Source organism: Limulus polyphemus, unplaced genomic scaffold (assembly GCF_000517525.1).
Source record: "Limulus polyphemus unplaced genomic scaffold, Limulus_polyphemus-2.1.2 Scaffold336, whole genome shotgun sequence".
Classification (NCBI taxonomy): Eukaryota; Metazoa; Arthropoda; class Merostomata; order Xiphosura; family Limulidae; genus Limulus; species Limulus polyphemus.
Window position 1 is genome coordinate 446026 of NW_013665946.1, and position 26830 is coordinate 472855.

Below are 26830 nucleotides of genomic sequence, written 5' to 3' on the forward strand. Positions count from 1 at the left end.
GTGATAAAATCAGAAAATACAAATAGTTAGAGTAAATGTAATGGGTAGAGAAATGGAGGGAACATTTGATTAAAACCTTGACTACATACTTTTTTTCCCTTAACCACTTAACATAATGTTACATTAATTACATAATGGCAATAAAATAGTTACAATCATCATTTTCTATATACAACAAAATAATCCAATCAGGGAAGCTTCATACCCACATGTAGTTGACTGTAATAGCAGGTTTAAACAGTGAACACATCATAAATCATATAACTTGTGTACAAAACATTTACTATCTTTCTTTCCTTACCACTTTCATCAAGTATACAAAATGTACGATCTCAGAGTTAAGCAAAATTCAGGAATTTTGAACGTGTACAGAAAGGTGATCAAAGTTGTCTAAAATTGTTGTTTTGCAAAATAATAATAAACAATAGAAATTTATATTATATTTTTTGTACAGCATAATATTTCAAGATAAATTTGTTCTTTGAAATTTTGTAGGTAACAGCAGAAACACTGTTTATTTTTTTGGTTGAATATAACCCAAGAACTAGGAGTATTTTTTGTATATCTATAATTCTAACTAAAAGCAAAATTAACTTCTACTTAGATAACTATTCACTGTAGTAAACTATATGCAGTAACAATTAAAATATGAATTTTGATTACTTAGGTTTGAATATAAATAAAAGTTGGTCCAACAATATACTTTGGCATTTGAATATGTTTAACGTATATTTTTCAAATTGAGCTAATTTTTATTATTATGAAAAACTTTTGTCTTAGAAAATGTATTTTTCTTATTTTTATTGGTTTGAAACAAGTAGTGAAGTTCTTAAATTACCATAAAAAAACTCAGTGAAATTCAAAAGTTCATACGCAAAATTGTTTAGTTCTAACTTGAATCAACCTCTATGTAAGAACTTGGAGGGCAAAAAGATTAATTATTCACAATATTTTAACAATAAGTCAGCCCAGGTTTAACAGGATACCTGAAAAGAATTGTTACTTTCAATTTTTTAAATATAACCTTTTTAAACAGAAGTCATACATCCAAAGTTAAGATAATATACAAGTGTTTCTTATTCTTTTTAATACCAATCACGTACCTGACCCTCTTTAGAAAACTTGTATGAAGGATTATGTTTCATAACCACTGTTGCTAGAGTCAGAAGACCACCTAAACCATCATCTTCGATAGTATTGTGACGAGTCTCACGAAAGTCCCGACTAATGATAGCTTCGGCAAGGTAACGGATAAGACTGTCTAAGTCAACTGATGACCGCTAATATTAGGAGAGAAACATCATCCAATGTCAATGAAGCACAGCTTCTATCAAAAAATCACTTTGCTGCATGACATGACCTTTTACAGTGTTATATTGATGCATTAATAATTTAATTAAACAACTTCATTATGAATATATGTCAATAAGCTTGGCATGCTAGTATAGTTGATAATTGAAATTTTTATACTATTTAAAGTTTAATTTCTTAATTTCCTAAAACAAAAATATTTAAAAATTCTCTATCTTCATTTTCCTGTATCACATGACATGTCTGAGCTCTGAATTCTCATCAGCAGAGTTTTCTAATTTCAATAATATGCTTCTACAGTTTCCAACCAATTAGAATAAAAAACTATAGATAATTATAAGCAAGAATCTTAAATTTCAACTTCTACCTTCTTGATTTGCAAAGATATCAATTGCTTCCAAACCCACCAGGAAAGCTGTTAATTGTTTGTTCATAATTTGTCACTCTGAGCACTTAAGGAATTTTTTAACCTAATTATAGCTTGCTTAGAAAGCTGAATAAATTACAGTAGTTTTGAGACATTTTATTATACTGACTGATAAGTTTTTGTGTTCTAAAATACATATTTCAAAGCTACATTAATTCTTTTTTTGGACAATCAAAATTTGTGAGACTCAACTAGACTTACAAAATAACATCTTAAATTTTTACTCTAGTGCAAACAAGCACAATTACACACTAAGTACTACAAATCCTTGTTTTAAGTATATATTCTATTTATTGATTTTTTATATCAAAATTAACTAAAATGTAAAAATTACAAATTTCTCAACTTAAAGTCTTAGACGAATAAAACTTCAGAAAAATAAAACATCTAAAATTACATTAGCTTGCACATTAGTAATGGGATGCTTCACAATCAACTGTTTTTTTTATTAGTTCTATGGGAAACAGCTAGTAGGATCCTGAAAATAAAAATAAGATTTTCCTGAAAAGAAAATAAAAGATAAAATATAAAGCTTTACTGAAAAATTCATTTAAGACATTCTAGAGGCTATGCAAATGAAATATTTGTTTGTAATTAAGCACAAAGCTACACAATGGGCTATCTGTGCTCTGCAAACCATAGGTATCAAAACCCGGATTCTAGCGCTGTAAGTCCGCAGAGATACTGCTGTGCCACTGGGAGGCACAAATGAAATATAAAAATTGTAATATGAAAAAAGTATTTTTGTTCTTATCATGAAAAACACCTTTCACTCAGACTGACTTAGTAAAGGCTTCAGAAATTAACAGATAAATTTTTTTTGTGTGTAAGAACCGGCTTGTAATATTTACTAAACACTTGCAAAATTTCAAGAAGATAAAAGTAAACAGAGGGTTTTGAAGTTGTAAAAAAGGCTATTCACAAAACACTTATCATACCATAGTTTACATAGTAAAATATTTAATTTTTTTTATTAAATCACCATACCTGGTCCTGTGAACATTCTTGCAAACTTTCTTCATCAACACTGTCAACGAGACGACACACAAGCCAGAAATAGTCCTTGCAGCCAGGACCATAAGGTTCCTTATTCTCTTCATCCTAAAATACACATTTGGATCAGAGCTTTACTTAGTTTAATTAGATGTAATAAAGTCAAGCTTTCAATACAAACACTTATTTTCAATGTATACAGAAATACTTATTTACACATTAAGAACATACGGTCACCGTTGTCAAGCCTACTTAACCTTGTGTTTAACGGTGTGTAAAAATTATTAATTTTATTGTAATAAGTATATGACTAAAGAAAAGCATACACAATACAATTATGATTGTTCAAGTTTCTGACTGATCAAAAGTGCACTTTAAAAGTCTAATGAAAAACAGAATTTTTTCTTACTAAAAAATAAGTAAAATAAAAAGTTAGTCTAATATAACACAAATAAGTCAATAAAATTCCCCATTACCAGTGTCCTAGTACTAAGATAGCTGAATTTTTTTCAGACATAAAAGAATGTTTAACAGTAGATAATAATAACTGTAAATGAAGATTCATCTAGAACTAGTTTCTAAGCTTATAAATTACATCAGGCCTTGGAGGTCTCATATTCTGTGCTGCAGACAAAAAGCTCAAAAGACTGTTGAGAAGAGGAGGGATGTAGCTATGACCAGTTTTACCATCAACTGTGTTTCCTAAGCACAGGCGATAGAGGGCAGTACAAGCTTCCTGTCTCACAGCTGGCTATAAAACCAATAAGAAATTATAATAAAAAAAATTATAATCAAGAAAAATAATACAGCACACACACATTTAGTGAAGATAATTCCAAAAACTATTTTCATGTGGAAAAACAAAAAACAAAACAACGAATTAATAAAAGTGTCTTCTTCAAAATGGTGAACCTATATAAAATTGTTACAAAACACAAATAATACATTTTCCAATCATGATCAATTTTGCATAACTAAAGCTTTAAATATGATATACAGAAAAATGTTTATTTAATTTTCTGTAAAACAGAAACCAAAATTATCTCTATAATGGTTGAATTAGACACTACATGGGAGAAATATGACAAACTAAAGAAAAAAAGCTTTGTTGTTGCTGTAAGAAATGTCTTCTTTTAATACAAACACATTCCTCAACTCCAAAAACAACTACTGAAAGAACAAGAAGTTGTATTTCCTACATATGGAAACAGTGTTATCTTTGTCGAATAGTAAAAACCTTTAAAACATTAAATGCACAACTGCAAATCAAATTTCACAATTTTGGTAAACCAAATACAACTCTAAATTTATGTTAACAAATTTTTACTCCACCATATTAAAAAAATTCATATTTTACAATTATGTAACATTTAATTAAAATAATTCACTGAGAAAATTTTTTTATCTTTCATTTTTCCACAGCTCCAAGGAATCTTACCTATAAACAACACCTTAATTATTTTTTTTAGAATTTTCTTGACAATCCCAAAGTATAAGTTAATATTTCCCAATACATTGATTCATGTCTTGTTTTTTTAAGTGATTTTTACTTCATCATTGTTTTAGTCCAACAGCCTTTCATTACCACTCTTTAAATGATGTCACAGAATAAGGTCTGAACAACTGCTAATAAAGATTAGCTCTGAAAATAGTTATAGCCAATAACTATAGAAATACTGGATAGGTTAAAAATCTACCTATATAAATGTATAGTAAATAAAGTTGGTTGACCAATAATTTGTGGTTTCTCAAGATATTGGCTATCAAAGGTGACAGAGGTTATGTTTTCATTTTTGTGTATGTGTTTGGTTGTCAGCAAGATTTCTCAAACACAGCTGAATGGAGTTAGATAAAAGTTGGTATGCATTTGGATTATGACTCAACTTATAAGTAATTAGTTTTTGGAGGGTCAAGGTCATGAAAACCCCCAAAAAACCATATTTGTTAACATAAAGACCAATTTTTGCTCTATAACTCAAGACAAAAATGATCGGATTTGGATGAAATTTGATGAACATATGTAAAATATTATTCTTCATTCTCCTGCCAAAAATGGTCTGTGTCCATTGATAATAATGGACACACTTTCATATTTTTTGAGAGCCCAACATGATCAAAGCTGCATGACGGAGGTATGAGCTCTAATGAGTGCCCCTCCAGTTTACTGAATGTTAGTGTCATGTTTATCATATTCAAACACACACACATAACTTATCATTTACAGAAAACACACTATATTCATGAATATAAACTGATCTCAACCAGAAATACTGTTTAACAAAAATCATGATACCCAACCTGAAAAAAGCAAGAATGAGGCCATTTTGAAAGGCAAAGTTTGATTTATCAGTTTTTGCTTTGTAATTTATAGCCTGATGTTGCGACATTTGCAACTGGCAAAATAAAGTATCAATTAAAAAATACATTAGTGAAAATCAAGCATAGAACTTTCACAGTATATAAAATTGTAGAAATACTACATCAAATCATAAGAAATGTTTAAAGCATAAACTAGATAATATTTAATAAGTTTCATGTAATTAGGTTAAGTATTTTTACTGTGAGAATAAAAAAAAATCAAAGAATATTGCTGATGGAAAGAATTAAAATGGTACACTTTTGTAGTTCTCACCTCAGGATCATCTAACACCAGCCTTTTGAGTAGTGAATCTAATCGTGGGTGTTGAAACAGATACATCTTCAAAAGAGGTTCTGATAAAGCTAAAGACACCAACAAAGTCATGGTGCAGTGCACAACCTGTGACCGACCCCAGAATCCAGTCTTATACTGGTTAGGGTCAGAAGGTAATGTTGCTTCATAAAGTATGCTCATCAGCTTATTCAATACTGTTTCCACATCCCTGGTCATTTGTAACATTGTCTGTAAAAAGTTAGGAATAATTAAATCAATAAAAATTAACTAGATTTATTACATTTACAGTTTATTAAGGTAGCAAAGAAATTGCAACTTTTTATTTTTGCTATATTGGACAATACATTCTCAAAATTCACAAAAAATGAAAATGCAAGCATTTTTATACAAAAGCTTTAATAACACACATACATATGAATATACATGCACTGACACATACAATCAAATACACAAAAAACACTATATATTGCAAGTTTTTGATACAATTTCCATCATTTCTAATTGCACACATTAGTAGCAATACTACATTTCTTTTCTCTGTCTATCCATATGGTAGTACGAATTGTTAAAAAACGCCTTACTAGTGATATGTTGCAGATAAACCCTTTAGTTCAGATGGTAAAACATTTGTCTCATCAGAAAGATCTTGAGTTCAAAACCAATACCAGAAAGAAAAAAAGATTATTACAGAAAATAACATCCTCAGGCCTTATCTTAGTATACTGGATATCAATTTATTCTCATGTTATATAGATAAATGCAATAATACCCTCAATATTATATGAAAAACGTTACCTGATTTAATTTAGGAACCAGAAGTTTATCACTGCTACCCTTCCTACCCCGTTTGTTACGCTTCCGTGGTGTCTCCAAAACATCATGGCCTTCTTCCAGTTTCTGATCACTTTCTGAACCACTGATACCAAACAGGTATATCAAGTGAAGCAGAGAAGCAAGGCTATCTTGATACCACTGAAAAATAACTAAAAGCTATTACTCCAGATGATAGAACAACAAATTTAAGTCATTGTTTTGCCAGTACATAAACTATATTTCAAAGAAGAAATTTTTATGTAAGTGAAATTCCAAGATATTGGTAAAACCTGTTTGTTATTGATTTAAGAATGGTAAATTTTTAAAATTAATGTTATAATACTAAATTTATACAGCCCTGAATAACACATGTCCATGCTATAGGACTAATGTATTGTGTAATTTGGTGTTGACTTAGGCAGGTGTGATTGGCCCACAGTCCCTGATGACAGGCAATAATCCCCCCACCCATTACATTACTGATAGGCAACTTCTTTTAGTCGGAGGGTATTGAATAGCTGGAGTGGCTTGTCTGTTCCCCAGACTTCAGTGCTATAGAGCATATGTGGAATGCTTTAGAATGGTGAGATTCATCTCATAACATACTTCCCAAAACTCTTGGTGACCTTGCAATGGCCCTGTATCAAGAAATTCATGACAACCTAATCTGAAGAATGCCACATTGATGCAAAGCCATTATTAGTGCACATGGAAACCATATGTCATAATGACTTGATCTGGTAGGTTTCACATCCAAAATGTCTCACCAACATGTTATATAATACCAAATACATACAACAGACAAGGAAAAATGTGTAATCATGCAATTTGTAGTTGACATTGCCAAAATACACAAAACTTGCATGATCCCTTATTTGTTTTATCTGCATATATACAAAATTAAGCCTACAGAGCATGCTATCTACAAATAAGCCCTCCAAACATAAGTCAGCCATCTTACGAGCTCAAAAATCATGATGCTTTACATACAAGAGCTATGAAAAGAATTCACAAGCTTTGGAATGCTTTTAGTAAACATTACAAGTCTGTAGTACACAAAAAATCAGAATTGTTAATTGAGTATTTATAGTTAAAATCTGTCTATGAATTTCTGAAGCATTTACTAAGTCAATATGAGTGCAAGATAGCAACCATATTATGAATAAAATACTTCTTTTCACCTTTCAGTATTCATATTTCATTTGTATAACCTCTAGAACCTACTAAATGAATATCAAAGTTTTTAAGTAAAAGTTTATCTGTTATTTTCTCTATTCTAAAACTAATTGTAGCTAAATCATTGTACAGTAAAATGAAATTATAAAAATTCTAAAACAAAATTAACACTACCTTTCTTCATCTTTGAATGAATTATTTGTCACCACAAACTCAATTTCATTATCTTCAGATTCTCAACTGTTTGCCTTTTCACATATGTTTTATTTTCTAACTATGCTATTTAAGGTAAAACATTGTTAAGTGGTATGAGTATCAACTTACATACATTGTTAAATGGTATGAGTATCAACTTACATACATTGTTAAATGGTCATAGTATCAACTTACATATACCAATATGTATCTAAAGAAATCCTCTACCAGTCTTACATCTATTGGTGCCAATTTCAAAAGGACTTAAGTTTAAAGTAACATCTTTCTATTGGGTATAAACATGTATGTTAACTAATGGCACATATTGTTGAAAACTGTCTTGAAAGTTAAGTACTGATGAGCAGGGCTTCTGTTGTGGGTTGAGAAAATTGATTTATTTCTCATTACAGGGAGAAGTTACCACATTGAACCTACACATTTGAACTTGGAATTGTTTATAGATTGTGTCTAGAAGAAATCAGACATTGTAGTTGCTATAATATTGATGTGTCACATAGAAATGAAGACTGAGAATTTTATAATATATTCTTTCAAAATTAGTTAAAACTAAGGTAATCTGAAAATCTGATTTATAAACTATATCTAAATCTAACTTAGATTGATAACAAAGTTGTTGAATTAAATTTTGAATGTAACTAAAACTTTGTGACAGGCTCATATTTAGAGTGTCATAATATTATGAGCCAGGTTCATAATATTCTGTACATATTAAAAAAATATAGTTTTATGCAGTTTTTATACAGTTAATGTGTTGAAATAAAATAGCTAAATCTTTAATCAGTACACAAAATTACAGTTTTTACAATATACAACTTCTAAAGAATAACGCAGTTCTGAAAGTATAACAAAGTCACCAATGATTGGCAAAATGTTGATATACAAAAAAGTTCACTTCAAGAACTGACATAAAATAAAATATAAATACCATCATTTTCAAAACAATCATATCTTAATAAACTCAACTGAACTCCCATAACTATTTCTTAGAATGTGATGTTGATTTTATTTAGAATTTAGTCCAAACACACAGATGAATGTAGAAGTAACATTTAATGGTTTTTTTCTTCATAGCTACTAACTTTATAATGAATTTGAACTTCATCAAATGATACCTGCAAACTTCTGTACATTATCTTTTAGCCAAGGGTTTAAAACCTGAAAGATATAAAGCAGTTTCACCTCATTGAGGTCATGTACTTGGAGGTAACTTTTTAATTATACTTGAAGTTTTATAATGTGTACAATAATGAATATTTAGTGTGATATACCACTATAAAAAGTAATTTCTTTTAGTTATTTTTAAAAAGTTATGACTAATGAAATTGAAAGATCATAGTTAATAGATTTTTTTAAAATTTCTAATGGAATATTAAACATCTTTAAGTCAGAGGCATATTTAATAGGGCTTTTTGACTCAGGAACTGTCAAACCCCCAACTTAATGGAGACCAGGAAAGAGTAACTTCCTACAATACAATACAATACATTATTCTAGTACCAAAACGAAAAGGAAAGTCTCACCTCATTCCAATATTCACTTTCACCTTTTGATAGCAGAATTCTGGACATGAAAATGTCAAACAGATGTCTTAAGCCTCCATGTTCTATGAACTGTTGAGAATTGACAGAAACAAAAAAAGCAATTCACAAATGAAAAAACAATGTAATGATACATGAAAATAACATTAAAACATAAAAAAAGTAATTTAACACAGTGAAACTATTTAGACGATTGTGACAAAAGTCCAGGAAGATCATTGCATAAAGTTAAACTAATATAAAGAGTGGAAACAACAACTGCCTGAATAAATATACAGAGGACAATTTGATTTATTCTTTATTAAAAAGAAATACATACTTGTAATATTTCCAAAACAAAATACTGATGTTAACTAATACATTTGAAGACATTAACTAACTAAACACAACTTAATTCATCATTATCCGATTAAAAATCATTTCTTCTGCAAACTAAGAAATTTTTTGAACTTCCAAAAATTTAACTCATCTGCTTCAGTTTTTGTTGGAACAATTTTAAAACCTGTTGTTCTGTTGCTGGCTAGTGTTTCAAGAATCACGTATAATTTAACAAAAAGCTCCAGTAATGGAGTGGAAAGTTCTCCATAAAGAAATATTTTACTTTAAGATAAATATGAAAGTGGCAAGTTATAGTTTCATCCATCATGAGTCTGTAAGTTTCTCTAAGATACAGTTTAACACATTATTATGAATCTGAAAATTTTAATAAAATGGTCATTAAAACAAATCAAATGTAATAGTGTTTATAGGAGTTTTATTTGATTTTTTATTAAATGATACAAAAATGAGTTTATTCTATATAAAATGTGAAAAATATGTGATCAACATTCCACGATGAGTGAACCTAAAAGAGGAAAAGGAAGAAACAGAGAAATTGTTGATGAAATATTAAAGAATTAAAAAAAATAACAAAAGATAGAAGTGAGCTTATATGCATGTGCATGTGGTGTGTGTGTGTATGAAAGATCACAAAGAAGAAGTCCAGAAGACTGGGGCAGATATATTATGTACCAATGATTTTTTGACTACTAATCCCAACTTGACTTCATTAACAACAAAAACCTAATGCCACTCACTGATCCCAACTTACCTTCATTAAACACACAAATAAAATACCACTCATTGATCCCAACTTGTCTTCATTAACCATGACCTAAAGAAACTATGATGTGATATTCCCATAACTACAATTGACTCTTCCTTTGGTCAAAACATACCCCAAAACTATGAGATATAAAAAATAGGTGACACACATGTGCATCACATGGCGCTCATTAAATAATCTTAACTGCATTGCCAATGATGTTCACATACATCATGGTACAGATTTTAGTTGAATGAGCATATATGTCCATAAATGTTCTATCTGATATTATTTTGCATTATTAAAATTCTCCTAATCAAAACAAAAAGTTAATGGCACCTGGTATGGATATCAATCTCAGAGGTGGTACTGAATGTGTTAAGAAAACTTACCTCACTAAGAAAGTAGTAAAAAATAGTATGAAAAAGACTACCTTTTCAGGAGACAGGGACACAAGAGAAACTTATCTTACTAAGAAAGTAGTAAAAAATAGTCTGAAAAAGACTACCTTTTCAGGAGACAGGGACACAAGAGAAACTTATCTTACTAAGAAAGTAGTAAAAAATAGTTTGAAAAAGACTACCTTTTCAGGAGACAGGGACACAAGAGAAACTTATCTTACTAAGAAAGTAGTAAAAAATAGTCTGAAAAAGACTACCTTTTCAGGAGACAGGGACATACAGAAAACTTGTCTGAATGGGAAAATGGTTAAAGATATTTGCAAGAAAGAAGACTACCTTTTCAGGAGACAGGTGTGTATGCAGGAGGGGAGTGGTAAAATAAAGTTGTAAGAAGACTACTTCATAAGACAGGTACACACAGGATGCTTTTCTGAGGGAAGGGAGTGATAAAAGAAAGTTGTAAGAAGATTACCTTTATGGAAGACAGTGACACTAAGGAATCTTATCACAGCGGGAAAACGGTACAAGATAGTTGGAAGACTACCTATTCAGCAGACAGTAATGTCTGAGCAAGAAGGTGTTAAATTATAGGTTGAAGAAGACAAGACTCTCAGGAAACAATGCTCTTAGGGGAACTTGTCTGAGTGGAAAAGCAGTCACCTATACACCTAATTTTTGTGAATCAGCATTCAAGTAAAGGTATACCATCATGATATCCCTTTCAGTTATTTTCTGTAACTGGCTTTCAGTTTGAAAATATTGGTAAAGACAGAAGCCATATTGATACTCATAATATTAGTCTAGTTGTAATATTCTCTGTCAAATTCAAGGTTATTTAAAAATTGAAATAGCACAGCTAGTCAATGGCTTCCTGAGTATTGATAAAGTTGAATAAAAAAAATAAAAATAAATGGACCAATAGTGCAAAAAACAATTTAGAAACCTGAAACACACTACAAAACTTATTACCAACCTTGTCTGACCAAGACACTTTTTTCTTGCTTGATCCATCTCCACTTTCTTGTGATGTTGTTTCTGTAGATGTTACTGATCCATCAGAGTCCTGAAAAAACATATCAAACTTTGTATATTAACACATTTATTTCAGCATAGCTAAGGTGGGAGAGTGTATTATAAGATAAAAGATACTTTATTTCAATGGTGCTATAAGTTATAAAAACAAACCACTAAAGGATAATTTTTTGTTTTATGTTTTGTAGGCTGTAGAGATAACATCCATAACAATCTAAGCTGCCACAAGTACGCAGTAGGTACAGAATGGTACACATTAGTTTTATTATTGGACTAATAACGTTAGTGGCTTTCTATACAAGCATGCACAGATACACATATATAAACACATCTTTAATCATTCAAAGAGCAAATATATCAGGTAACACCACAGAGATCACAAACTATGACCTACAACATACTTTGACTTCCATGACTTGATAACACATAAGTAACAAGGTTCATATCATAAAGTTCAGACACTAACAAGTTCCTTGATTCTCCCAAGACTTTTATATAAACTTTGATTCTTCACTTCCTTCAGTTTAATTTTAAATACCAATTATTATATGGAACCCTTTAAGCCTTTTACAATGATAGAAGTCTCATGGTGTACTGCGATATTTCCAATGTGCGCTACTTAGTGCCGCTATGTTTTTAGGAGTAACTAGTGGATCAAAGCTACATTTGAAAATTCATAGTGATTGCAGGTAGCATTGCTTCATTTTTGTCTATGCAACATGCTACTCACTAAATGTTTAATAGGAAATATAAATTACATAGTCTTGTGTGTATGTGAACATATTTATATATATATATGTATAATTGTTATATTATATACATTGTTCCAGATTTAATTAGGCTCACCTATGCTACCAGACATATTCAGCTAATTCGATCTACAGCAAAGGCTGTTATATTTAATATTTATTGTTTATATATGTTCAGTTTAATTTAGTATTAATTTAGAAGGTTTAATATTTTTATTGTTATGTAAAAATTTAGTTTAGAACTACTGTTAAATGTTTTATTAAATTCCTGAGCTGTACAATTCTAGCAGAAACTTTTCTTGATTAACATGTTTCAACTGATAATACAAGATAATCATATGAAACAGCTAGTTTAGATTTCATGTCAGATAACTAGTTAAGAAAAATGCAGATATATATATATATATATATTATTATATATTATTAATGAAATAATAAATAATATATACTTATTATAACATATTATCGTATTATATAATTTTGAATATTGTATTTTGTATAATATATTGTATATAATTATATTTACACTACATTTTGCTACCAAAAAACAATCAAATGTGTTACATGATGCAGTTACTGTTGTGAACTTAAGTAATCTATTATTATTATTATTATTGTCATAATATTCATTTATTTTTTGACATGGTGTTCCTTAAGTAATATCACTGAGTGTATCAAAGGCTGTGTGGTTGTTAGCTGCTTTCTTCTCATCATTCACAAATATGGATAGGCTGTTCTGAGAAGTCTGTATTATGTTATTGTAGCAATAAAGTATTACCATTTACCAATAAATTTGCATTTTTATTCTTATATTATCTAATGACAAAAATTATCCCGAAAAACTTAAGTTTCAAAAGTAGCAGTAGCAATGAGCTGCTATATTTATAAATATGTAGCGACAACAGTATTGCCACTGTATTTTTCTTGCTGCAGCAGTAGCAATTGCAGCAGTCCAGTGAAGAGGTAACATGCAAAGCTATGGATATTTCATGTTCAATGAGGTATACTTGCCGTCTAACTCTTTCTTTACATCTTTAGAAGCCTTTAATTTAAATCAAGTAACTTGTACACCATTAAACCCATTTAAGTTCACAATCAGTAAAAACTTTCTTAAGTTTGAAATAATACCTATGTAAGTTAACAGTCACTATTTTCTTTCATATAAGTTCACACTTAGTAGACTTTCTAAACATCAAATAACTTGTACACCATCACAAACACATGTAAGTTCAATTTAATAAAATACCTTTTTAAACACCAAATAACTTATACACCATCATAAATATAATTTAACAGACTTTCTTATATATCAAATAAATTTTACACCATCACACCCATGTAAGTCACAATCAATAGACTTTCTACACTTACAGTAACAAATGTACCAAATAAAGCAAGCTGAGGATCAATTCAACATTCTACAATACAAATAAATAAAAATTACAAAGACAGAGGTTTTGATGCATCAATTTAGGTGAAAGATTGAGTCTTTGACTGTTAATTCTGTTCTTGTCAAAATTTGTTTTCAGCAATTTCTACATGGTTATTAACTTTAATACCAGATGACAGTGATTATTAGAATTGTTGCTTAGACATTCACTTTCTTAAAAAAAAGTTCTACATATAAACTAATTTGTATTATTTAGTACATTGTTACTGGAATGAAGGTTCCAGTAAGAAAGCTGAAAACTCACTATTGGAAGAAAATTATCTAACAGAGAGAAAAGTCCATGCATATTTTTTACATAATGAAAGGAAATGTTAATAACATATACTAAAACTAATCCTCTTTACAGTTCTCTAGATCCCCATCCTCATATTAAACAACTACAACCTTGAAACAGCAAAGATTCTATGAGCACTGAAAGTTAAGTATTAACTGTTAACAGTATGTGAAACATTTAACACATGCCTTTATAGGTCCCTGTCTCCGTAAGAACTCCACTATTTGGAGGGAATACATGAGTTTTTGTGGACTCTCAGGATTAAGTATTGACTGCAACAGTTCTGTGTAGCCATTCCCTTCTTCTCCTTCTTTTGCCTAAAATAAAGGATGATTTTTGCTTGTTTTGTAAGAATAATATCACATGTATTTTAAACTCTTGTACATCTACCAAATTACTGACATAACTTCAGATCATTATCATACAAAATATTTCTAAATTTAACTATACGAGCCCTAGAATTTAAGAGTAAAACACTAAATAGACTGTAGTACAACATTAACTCAATGTCTACGTTTAAGGGTTAAGGTGCACACATCAAAACATTTTACAGCTACATTCAAAATTTAACTAAACAACTTCACTATCCATTTATGTCAATAAACTTGTCATTTATATTATGTAACTTCTAATTTATTAATTTCAAAAAGGAAATATTTAAATAAATTCTCAATCTTCACTTTATGTATCATGTGACACTCGTTCACTTCGAATTGCCCACTTAAACATTCTTTCTACCCTTATATCAGCTTCTGAATTTTAATACAAATTACAGAGGCAGTACAGGTATTGCTGGAATATAATCTAATTTTATAGTGTCTAATCAGCTTGATTTACAGAAATATAAATCAGAAAGTCAAACCCACATTCCAAACTGTCCTACCACTCACTGTCTTTTAAGAAATGTCAATAAATCTCTGACATTTGTTATTACATTACTTATATAGAAAGAGAAGATTTTGATTTACTGAATTATATATAATGCTAGCTCATTCTGATGAAATCTTTTGAATTATTAAGTCTATAGATTCAAAGTTATTATTACCAAGTTCACGTTGAACATGGTAGGGGAATTATTTTCATACACTTATCTCAGTTAGAAAGCCAGTTGGATTATAATAATTAAAAGAGATTTGTACTCTTTTTGTGGCCTATTACTTTGTTTTAAACTGAATATTTTAAATAAAAATAAACATTTAGTAAAGTACTAATAAAACTCATATATAAGTACTAAATTTTTTATGCATATTTTTAATTTATTGTTATAAATGTAACAAAAATGTGAAAATTAGAGACTTATTAGATTAGATAAGAAAACACAAAAAGGAAATTTCTCAGTGAGGTATTCACAACTTGCATTATCTAATTAAAAGATTTTGATTACCATAACTTAAGCTATTCACTTACCAGGAGATTTATTGCTTTTTTTACTTAGGTTTAGTAGTAAGACACAGCTCAAAGAGCAACAAAACAATAAAAGTAAAGGAAAACATATAAACTGTTATGAGCCTGAGGCAGTTTAATGTAAATAATTGTGACTTTCTGTTACAATCTGCTGATATTCTAAAAAGAAAATGGGAAATTTAAATTTATTTCATTTTTTTTTTGTGGCAGTTAAAAGGTTAGTGAAATCAACCAAACCCATTTAGTGTTAGAGTGGAGAAAATGATACATACAATATGAAGTTTTACCTTAAAAAACTTTTGATATTTATTTAGGAGGTTCTAGAGGTTATGTAAATGAAAATTATAAGATGAAAATAGTATTTTTATTCTTAACATGGACTAGTTAATGTCTGAGTCAGACTTACTGAAGTAAATTTAGAGAAAAATCTTTATTGTAAATACTTTAATAAAAATTCTGATTTTTTGTGTACAACACATTTGTAACATTTAATAGAAGCTTATAAGATTTTTTGAGGACAAATTAAGTAAATTTGGTATTATTGAATTTAAAATAAACATTAATTTTCCACAACGGGCTTGGTCCAATGGACCAACAACATGCATGTAAGGTTAAAAGGAACACCTTCCTAGTATTCTGTACCTCAGTTTTTTGTTGCAAAGGAACATTTGACACCTTTTACAACTACTGTTTTGAAACATTACAATTCTTCTGAACATTAAAAGAATCTAAATGTAGTTAAAAATTTATTTTTTGACAGTCGTTTTTCACCATTATTTCTCTATTTGGTGCAAGTCTTATTTTTTCTGTATTTCATTATTAACCCTTTCCTGGCTTGGTTATTTTATATGGCATAGAAAATCTTGAAACTACTAAAACTCTGAAATTACTAATCCACAAAATTGGGCAAGCATTTAGTAAACATTAAGTTGTACACAGAAAAATATATAATTTTTAATAAAGTATTTATAGCAAAAATTTGAGTGTGGATTTCCAAAGACTTTACTGAGTCAGTCTGAGTGAAAGGTGATTGTGATGTAAAGAATAAAAATACTTCTTTTCATCTTACAGTTTTCATATTTCATTTGTATAACCTCTAGAACCTCCTAAATGAATATCAAAAGTTTTTGTTTTCAGGGTAAAACCTCATATTTTATCAATTATTTTTCTACTCTAAAACTAACTAGCTAAATCATCAATGTACAGTAAAATGAAATTTTGAAATAAAAAGAATTGTACCTTTTTTCTCTCTTTGTAGCCATCATTTTGGGGGATTTTTAAAATTTCTCTTACTCAAAATTTGAATTGTTTACCTTTTGAAATAAAGTTTCTTTTAATTGTGTGGTTTTTATTGTCCAACTTGTACAACATATAGTTTATTAATTTCCAAAGAGCAACACATCACAGTGGGAACATATTTCCATATTCATGTACATTGGACGTACTGCACATGTGAAATTCTGCATTTGAACATGTAGCTAGCTAACTTACCTTAGTTTTTTCCCCTAAGTTTGCTGTTGAAACAAAAATTCATGTACCTTTCAAGTATGCATTTTAAAACATAAATAATATATAAATCTCTAAAGCACAATATCTAAAAACAACTATAATTTAACTGGCTTTCTAACTAAGCTATAAATGGGTTAAAAATAATTTATGCTATGAGTTCAACTTTGTTTTCAACATACACATCAATCACTTCCTCTTCAATAACATTTATTGATGCCAAATTCATAAGGACAGCTGCAAACTTGAAATAGAAAATAACCTCTTTCTATTGGTTATAAATATATACATCAAATAAGAATACATGGTTTTTAAAACTGCCTTGAAATTTAAGGATAGATGGGTGTGACTTTTATCATGGATTGGAAAAACTTATATCTCAAGAAACAGGAAAGTTAGGATATTAAAACTGTGCATTTGACCTTGTAAGTGTTTACAGATTGTGTTTTACATTCTTTAGACAGTGTGGGTGCTACGTTATTGAAGTTATATAAACTAAAAGTAGGGAAACTGAGAGTGCTAGTTAATCACGTGACAACAACAGTGAAAATTGAGAATTTTTTTAAATATTTTCTTTTGAAATCAAAACTAGATAATATAAGAATTTGAAATATAAACTTCATTTTAATGCTAATTTTACTGACATGTACTGATAATAAAATTAATTAAATTCTGAATGTAAGTTTGGAAAATGTCATGACATACACAAAATAGCCAGGCCAGGGATTAAGAGAGATCATATTATAAACATATACCTATCAATTAAACACATACCTGTCCCACAGTCTTAAAACCTTCCAACATTGTTGGAGACGTTGGTAGCATTAATAAAATGTCCCATACTCGTCGAGATAAAACCTGAGCTTTTGTATGTGGTACAGTGTCCTATAATAAGAGAAAAATAAACACATGAAACATTAATATTGTGATTCTGAAAAACTTTCCAAATTCAATAAAATTATCTTTAATAACTAAATGTGAAAAAATTATGAATTTGCACAATGAAAATCCATGTCACTACAGCATTAAAACAGTGAAAACAGTTGATTCTATTAATAATAGCTGAAGTATTGTGTGAAACATTTACTCATGAAATAAAATTAAGACACATATAATAGACTCAGGAAATATTTAAAAAAAACACTGTTCTATGTATTCACATAATGCTGATATTTTAAACATTCCACTGCCATGAGCACAAGTATGTCTACCTGTACAGCAATAAAACATTTTGTGTCACCATGAAAAAGACAATATCCCTCCTTGAAACTTCAAAAACATTTCAGATAACTAATAAGTATTAAAACATGTCTTTTTGTTTTGTTTTTATTGTGTATCTTAAAACAAACCTGGCTCTGGAAGAGTTGTTTACCTATTAACTCTCTCGCTATGAGGTCAGTCAAATTGATCGCCCTTATAACCATTTTGTACTCATTATAGTTTTCATAGTATAACTTTTAATACACCTTGCATATCTTCACAAAATATGGCAGACTTTTGGTAAAACATTACATAGAAATTCAGATTTTTAACGAAGTATTTTTTACTAAATATTTCTCTATGAACATATTTAGTATTTCTATATACTAGTCCGAGTACTAAATAATTTCAATGTTAATATTAAAAATATTTTTCTTCATCTCAAAAATCTCTAAAACCTCCTAAATAAATTTCAAATGTTTTTTCAGTAAAACTTTATATTTTATCTGTTATTTTCTGTACCCTAACTTTATACAAGGTTGGTCAATTTGACTGACATCATAAAAAAAATCAAAATAAATCTAAAATATCCTTTTTTCTTTCTAGTGACTTCAAATTGTAATATAAAACAACAATTGTTTATCCTAAATAGCTTTAAATGTACATCTTTGAACCCTAACTACTATTCACATGATTATAAGTTGTAAATTTGGCAAACATGCAACTCACATTACACTATCAAATTACAATATGCACGAGCTACTCGTGAGTGTACCTGATTAAAAAAAATATATTATATCATTATTATTTCACTTAATCTAACCTTAACAAACATAAAAAGTTTTATATTTTTACATTTGTTACTTTTATAATAATAAATAAAGAATACTCATGAAAAACAAGAAAAAGTATTTATGTGGGCCTTCTTTTTTTTCTTCTGTTGACTGTCGATGAAATTTAACCCAACTTTTTTATATTAATGGTACCACTGCACTAAATATTTTTTTATTTAATTAAATAATGCATCATAGAGCAAAGAATAATAACGTGCAAAAAGCAGACAATGTCCCATAACTATCATAATTTTCTGGCTTTCTAACTATCCAACAAGAGCTGTTAAAATTTAAACTAAGGTTGTCAATGTGTTTCCTGAAGGAATCAAACTTGAACTGAATGTGAAATTGACAATTCTCCTTACAGAAAAGAATGTAATATAATACATCACTTGATAGATGAAAACCTTGGCTTTCTATTGGTTATAAATAATGTAATATTGAATGTAAGAGAAAACAATTGGCAATTTCTGAAAGAAGGGATGTGATAGGTGGGCATAGCAAGAAGGGTCTGGTTGTCTATTTCATGGCTCTGTAACCAAATAAGATTGAAAGCTATGAAAAGTATGCTTTGCCTGAGCAATGATGATATTATAATAAGTAAGTTTCATACTTACTAGGGGAGTGGTAAATAAATTAAAGTGATATCTAGAGAGTAAATGTCACAATTATCACACTATGAGAATTTTAGATTTTTTAAAAATATTGCCTTATAAAATCAAAAACTTACAATTTATATACTATTAAAGTATGGATTATTAGCTATGTTTTTAGGCTATATATATTGGTATACCATGAAACAAAAAGTAGTTTAATTAAAATTGTTCTTCCTTATTTTAGTTTTGGACATTTTCACATGACAAGCACCAATCTTTATATAAATATTATTATGCATTTTTAATTCAATCACACAAACTAAACCCTTTGTCTTTTAATTACTACACAGTTAGTACCAAGTTTAGTCCATGCAGTTAGTAACTGTTACTAAGTACAGAGTATGCCCTCCAAACTGCTAATTACTTGTACAGAAAATGAGTTTTTTGTTAGAAAATATATACTAACTCCAGCTCTATTGTAAGTTTTTAATGATCCTAATTGTTGCATCAGATTAAACAGCTGTTCAAAATACTCTGGTCTCAAAAGTAAAGTAATTGGAAGGCGATCCTGAGGAGGTGGAGGAAGAATGGAAGCAGGTTCAAGACCTTCACGACGTCGTATTGGCCGTGCTGCACCAACAGAAACGTATACCAGCTAGAAGAAAAAAGTAGTGAACAATGGAAAAAATTAATAATAAAAACAAGCTAATGCTTGTATTTATATATATATATATATATATATAAACAGATAGCAAAAACTTGTTCTAGTTATTGTGATTAATAGGTTTTTAGATAACTGCATTAAATTTTAAAGAAAATTCTTTTAAAATATTACATTTTTATGTACTAAAATAACTGAACATTGCAAAAAAGGTGAACTTGTTTATATCAGACTTCACTCATTTACCAAAATAAGGAACCATGAAAAAAAGTTTGATTAGACTCAACATTTTTTTCCAGCCCTTTAAATGTCATCAGCCCTAGTACTAAGATCCATGACTTCAATTCAAGAAGAAAAGAAAAAGGAAGGGGGGTTAAATCTGTTTAAAGTATTTTACAAAGTATTGCAGTGATGTCATTAAGAATCCAGATAAGTGGCTAATTGGTTGCTCATAGGTGACTCCTGCCATAGGAAGAAAACCCTTCTAGAGGGGTCTGGGGGCATGCTTTGAGTTAAGCTAATAACATAAGCTTGCTGTAGTATAACAGATGAACATGGTATTTAATTAATAGAGCAGAAATATTCTTATCTCACAATTTTTTACAAAATCCAAAATTAAAGAGACTTGGTCCTGTATGTTTTATCTTTATTTTTGAAGTTGAAGCAAAAAATTGGAGATCTTATATATGTCAGAGTGGTAAATATATGTTAAATATAATTTGCACTATCCTTCAGACTGTAAACATATTATATATAATATGTGCCATACAAGGTTCTAACCAGGATTTTTCAAAGCATGGTATTGGAAAAACAAAATTGTGAACAATTATGAAGATGATGAAAAAACAAGATCATTGATAACCAACAATTTTTCCTGTGATAAGCAATGGCAAACTGTCTGGTGCCACTTCTGAATGACATCACTGTATTGTTTATAACGTACTGAGATAATCATGATAATCTTTACTGACTGACTTTAATACGAAATCTCTTGTTTAAACTAAAAACACAGAACAAAAATCAAGTAATAAAAATAAAAAACTTCATTACTGTAAAGAATAATGTACATACTTGAAGGTCCTTAAAACCAAGTTCAGCTAACGTTTTTTCATCTAGGTCTGTGGTAAGTTCTTGACCCTGTGAGATCATCCTGATGGGGCCATCTGACAGCATAGATCCAAGAATGAGACTTGAAGTGACTGTACTTGTTGTGGCTTCAGATTCCTAAAAAAGAAATAAGTACAAAACCAACTGTAGGCGATACGTAGTGCGTGATGGTGAATTATCATAACATGTGAAACATAGTAGTAAAAAGTACAACTTTATTATAGGATAGAATCCACATAACTTAAAAGTATTTAATTTTGAATTTTACATACTACAAATGAGAAGTGAGAATTAAATTACTATCAACAAAGTAATGTCAGTATTTTGAGGTTTCCAGAGAAACATTTCAATATCAAACTTCTCCAAGTCTTAAGTGTAAACTACTGATATTGTATGTAAACAATTAGAAAAGCCTTTAAAATGATATTAATGAAGTTAAACATTCCACAATTTCTTCTTCTATCCTAATCTTTACTGTATTTTATAATGAGGTATATTTTTGAAGGGCAGTATTACCACATTTTATCATACTACAATCAAATATTCACACACACATACACTTTATAATTACTAGTAGGTATAAACAAAAAAATGGATATTTAAATATATAAAGGAATATCACTTTTAGCCAGGTGACTAATATTATTCTGAATGTGAAAATATCCCACGTATAACACATAGAAGCATGATACTACATTCTTTCAAAACCATTTATATCCTCATTTCCTCTGAAAGTGTCCGAGATCATCTCGCTTTGCAACTATTTTTTTACATGTTTTCTTAACAAATAAAGTCATATAAAATTTCTTCTATTAGACAGTCCTTGTCATAAATTTAGTTAGGCTGATGACAGCTGAAACATCTTGAAACTTCACTATTCAGATAATCATGGATTTCTTGTTTTTTTTAATATTCTTACATGAGCTTCATGTACAGCATATTAGAAGACACAAATTGAAACATTGACACTTGTACTTCACAAACATGATTTAAGTATGGATGACCAGTTGTTCAAACTCACCTTTGACTGGTTGGTTTTGTTTCTTGTTCTCATCTTCTCCCACCAGTAGGTTACTTCAGCCCTCAACTTGGCCAGGTAATCTGTGAATTGCATCTCCAGAGTTGTCTAAGATAAAGAAGTTTATAAATGTCTAGTTATCACAAACAATTACTTTAAAAATAAGCAAATGAAATAATAAAAAAAACTTGTCTGGAGTATCTGTAAATGAAGCACCTATTTGAGAATTATATCATTAATGGTAATAAATCAACATAATTTTGCTCATGTCTTTTCAGAGCTAAAACAATATATGCAGAAAAATTGCAAAAAATGTTCAGAAAAACCTGCAGTGATCAGTGCTAACCTGACTGAGATGAGGAATGATAATTTTTAGTTGTTTTATACTTTAAAATAATTTATATCAAAAAATATTATTTCTTATTAAAGAACCTTTATTATCGTGAGTGACATCAGACATACATAAAAACCTTAAGTAAATCTTATAATTGTAATTGGTTTATGTTTCTTAGTGATATTACAAGGTTACTAACTGATGAGAAGATAATTTAATATCAGAAATAGTAATGAAAAATAAAAACAAATATTAAATAATTAATTAAAACTCAAGAAAAAAGCAAGGTTAGTAATGTATTAACACTTTCTTAAATGGATTATTTGACTTTTATCTTTCTTATTACCTTTTCTGTCATTCCTGCAGGCTGGCATATGATCCGCAATGGAGATGCTCTTCTTTCACCCAAGCTTGATCGATGACTCACTACCCCTTGTCCCATCAACTGCCAACGTCGTAAATGGTAAGCATACCTTCAAAATCCACCAAAAAACAATATTAAAAACATAGCCTCTTGACAAACTACTGTCTCACTAATGACATAAAAAGATGGGAAAAGATAATTATAAATAAAATCCTGAAGAAATACCTAAAGTTGCTCTTAAATACAATTAAAAAACCGATTTTATTGTAATACACACACAAACTTTTCTCCATTATATTATTTCCTGCTCTAACAAAGAATGGTCAATTTAAGTATGAACTTGAAAAAGAAAAAGACATCACAAATATGAAATATAGTACATTGTTAGAGTAGAAACTAACACAATTAAATCTTACTTCAGGTAAAAACTTAAATTGCAAAAACAATTTTAAGTTATACTAGTATCTATTTTAAAGCTAAGGCATGGGATTAAACTTCATATATAGCACTATTTAAGAGGTATCGCTTTAAAATCAAATTCATTGGATCAATGCATTATTTCAAACTTCAACTCAAATTTCTTTATCTTTCAATATTATTTCAAGTCTTTTATTAAATTTATGAAATTAAATTAAGGATGCAAACAGCTTGGGCAAATAAATAATTTGAAAGTACTTACAAATCAATCTCCTTCTTGTATTAAGAATATTTCACTTCCTTTAACCCTTTCGCAATGGGCTTGGTATAAAATACACAAGTTCGTATAGACATTTGCACATGTTAAGTACTTATACTATAACTTTTAATGCAGTATGTATATCTTCATAAAATTTGATAGACTTTTAGTAAACACTACAAGTCTTTTGTACACAAGAAATTAAATTTTTTAATGAAGTATCTTTATAAAGATTTGTTTGTGAATACATCGAGTCTGTTTCATTACAAGTCTGAGTGCAAAGTGATTTTCATGTTATGATTAAAAAAACTATTCTTTGTCCCAAAAATCTCAAATATCATCCGTGTAATCTCTAAAACCTCCTAAATACTTTTCAAATGTTTGTTTTCAGTAAAACTTTATATTTTATCTACCCTAACTCTATACGGGGTTGGTCAATTTGACCAACCTCGTGACCACCAAAAATTAAAATCTAAGTAAATCTAAGTTACCCTTTTTTTTTCTAGAATGACTTCAAATTGTAACATGAACCTATATTCATTTATCTTAAGTAGCTTTATACTCATAACAGTATACATCTATTTCTACTACTCTGAGTCTTAGTTGCTTGCGTATATGCCTTGTAAAACATTTTTATTATATTATTATTATTTATTTTACCTAATCTAACCTTAAATAGCCTAAGATCCATATTTTTACATTTTAGTTACTTTTATAATTATACATAAAGAATAAACATGAAAAAGAAGAAATAAAGTACCTATCCTGGTCTTATTTTTTTTGCTGTTGACTGTCAATGAGACTTAACCCTACTTTTTTTATACTAATGGTAGTAATGCACTAAATAATTTTTATTTTATTAAATAATGCACCAAAGAACATAGAATAATAAGATGCAAAAAGCATACAATTTCTCCTATCACAATTTTTCTGGCTTTCTAATTATGCAAAAAAAAAACATTACAAATTCATCTGAGCTAGTCGTTATCTTTCCCATGGGAATGAAGCTTGTACTAACTGAGAAATTGACAATTCTCTGTTCAGAAAACAATGTAATATAATACATAATTTGATAGATGAATACTTTGGCTTTCTATTGGTTATACATAATAAAAATTTAATATAAGAGAGAAATATTAACAAATCCTAAAAGAGAGGATGTGACATGTGAGTGTGATAAGAGGGATCTGATTTTCTATTTGATGGCTCTGTAACCAAACAAAATTGAATACTATAAAATTATGGTTTGTCTGAGCAATGATTGTTTTATAATGAGTAATGTACATTAAAATTCATACTTATTGGAAAGGTAGTGAATAAAATGGAGAAGAGGGGATGCCTAAAGAAAATATGTCACAGTTCTCACACTAGGGGAAATTCAGGATTTTTTAAATATTGCCTTATAAAATTAAGAACTTAAAACTTATATATTATTAAAATATGGATTATTAGCTACAATTCTATGCTATACTAATTGGTATAACATATAAAAAAAGTTTAATTAAATTTTGAAAATAACTTGCTAAAAGACTGACATGCACAGTTAGACCCACCCATTGCGAAAGGGTTAACAACTAAGGTAAGCAATACTAGAATTGTTCAGTTACCTTTGATGAAAAACTTCCACATGAGTTTTCAGAAGAACTAGTGCCCTCTGTATGATCATCAAGCTCTTTTCTTCTGCCTGTTATAAAAACAAAGTGATGCTGAAAACCTCACTCTAATATTATGAACTAACAGAATTTGGTCATGATACAATCAGTCTTTCTAACGCTGTGTTTTATATCATGAATCATTTTCATCTATTTGGCTGCTACTGTATGTGAAAAATCAACTGTTAGATTATTTTAAATTGTGAAACACCATTTACAAAGAGATATCTAAATTTTACAATTTCAAATGACATTTGACTCCCCCCCTCCCCCAAAAAAAAAAATTTCAGGAACAGGAGCAACTTTATATATACACATATAAGTATAAAAATGCAAAGGTGATAAAATAACATAAATTAGAATTTTAGAGAAAAAATCACCTTTTTACCATAGTTTTTAAAGGTGATATTTTTCTCTAAAAGTCTAATTTAGATACATTATATAAGTACTTAATAGTGAGTAAATACCTTTGCAAACATAATTAAAACAAATTTCAACAGTTAATAATATCAGTCAATGAGGTCAAGTATGTTCTGTTTGTAAAAACTTCAATTTCTAATTGTAACATATTTCCAAAAAAGTTGTTAATTTGTAGTTTCATAAACAATTATATGACCTCCAGCTCATATAGTTAATCATATAACATACAAAAGTATTCTAAAAACTAGAATGTACGTTTCAAAATGTCAATGTGTAAGATAAAGGGAATTTTTTAAACACTATGAAAATTCTTAAAAGTTAAAAGTGGCATATCTTAGAATTTCTTAATACATTTTTGTTTAAACTAAAGATAGTTACTAACAATTTTGATTCCGTAAATTATTTCAAGCTTAACACAAATATAGTAATCCACAGAAGGCAGCAGTATGAATGTTTAGAATAAAGCTACTTACCTCACATACGCTTTGGATGGCTTAAACTTAATAACAAGTAAAGTACTCCACAGAATTCATGTTTAGGCCAAAGTTACTAACCTCACATAAGCTTTGGATGGCTTAAACCTGAACACGAGTATAGTACTCCACAGAATTTATGTTTAGGACAAAGATACTTACCTCACATATGCTTTGGATGGCTTAAACCTGATAACAAGTATAGTACTCCACAGAATTCATGTTTAGGACAAAGATACTTACCTCACATATGCTTTGGATGGCTTAAACCTGAACACGAGTATAGTACTCCACAGAATTCATGTTTAGGACAAAGATACTTACCTCACATATGCTTTGGATGGCTTAAACCTGATAACAAGTATAGTACTCCACAGAAGTCATGTTTAGGACAAAGATACTTACTCACATAATCTTTGGATGGCTTAAACCTGATAACAAGTATAGTACTCCACAGAATTCATGTTTA

The 26830-nt window shown here is 29.2% G+C and overlaps 1 protein-coding gene across 1 annotated transcript in view; it reads right to left on the reverse strand.

The window, feature by feature from the left end:
* Positions 1-26830, reverse strand: part of LOC106457477 (ubiquitin carboxyl-terminal hydrolase 34-like) — a 141830-nt gene that overhangs the window by 65437 nt on the left and 49563 nt on the right. The window contains 14 exon segments of the mRNA XM_022383442.1: positions 1104-1280; positions 2726-2839; positions 3327-3482; positions 5364-5612; positions 6180-6356; positions 9110-9199; positions 11586-11675; positions 14306-14434; positions 17802-17912; positions 20123-20311; positions 21389-21541; positions 22446-22550; positions 23123-23249; positions 25424-25500. Coding sequence (XP_022239150.1) covers positions 1104-1280; positions 2726-2839; positions 3327-3482; positions 5364-5612; positions 6180-6356; positions 9110-9199; positions 11586-11675; positions 14306-14434; positions 17802-17912; positions 20123-20311; positions 21389-21541; positions 22446-22550; positions 23123-23249; positions 25424-25500 — 1944 coding nt within the window.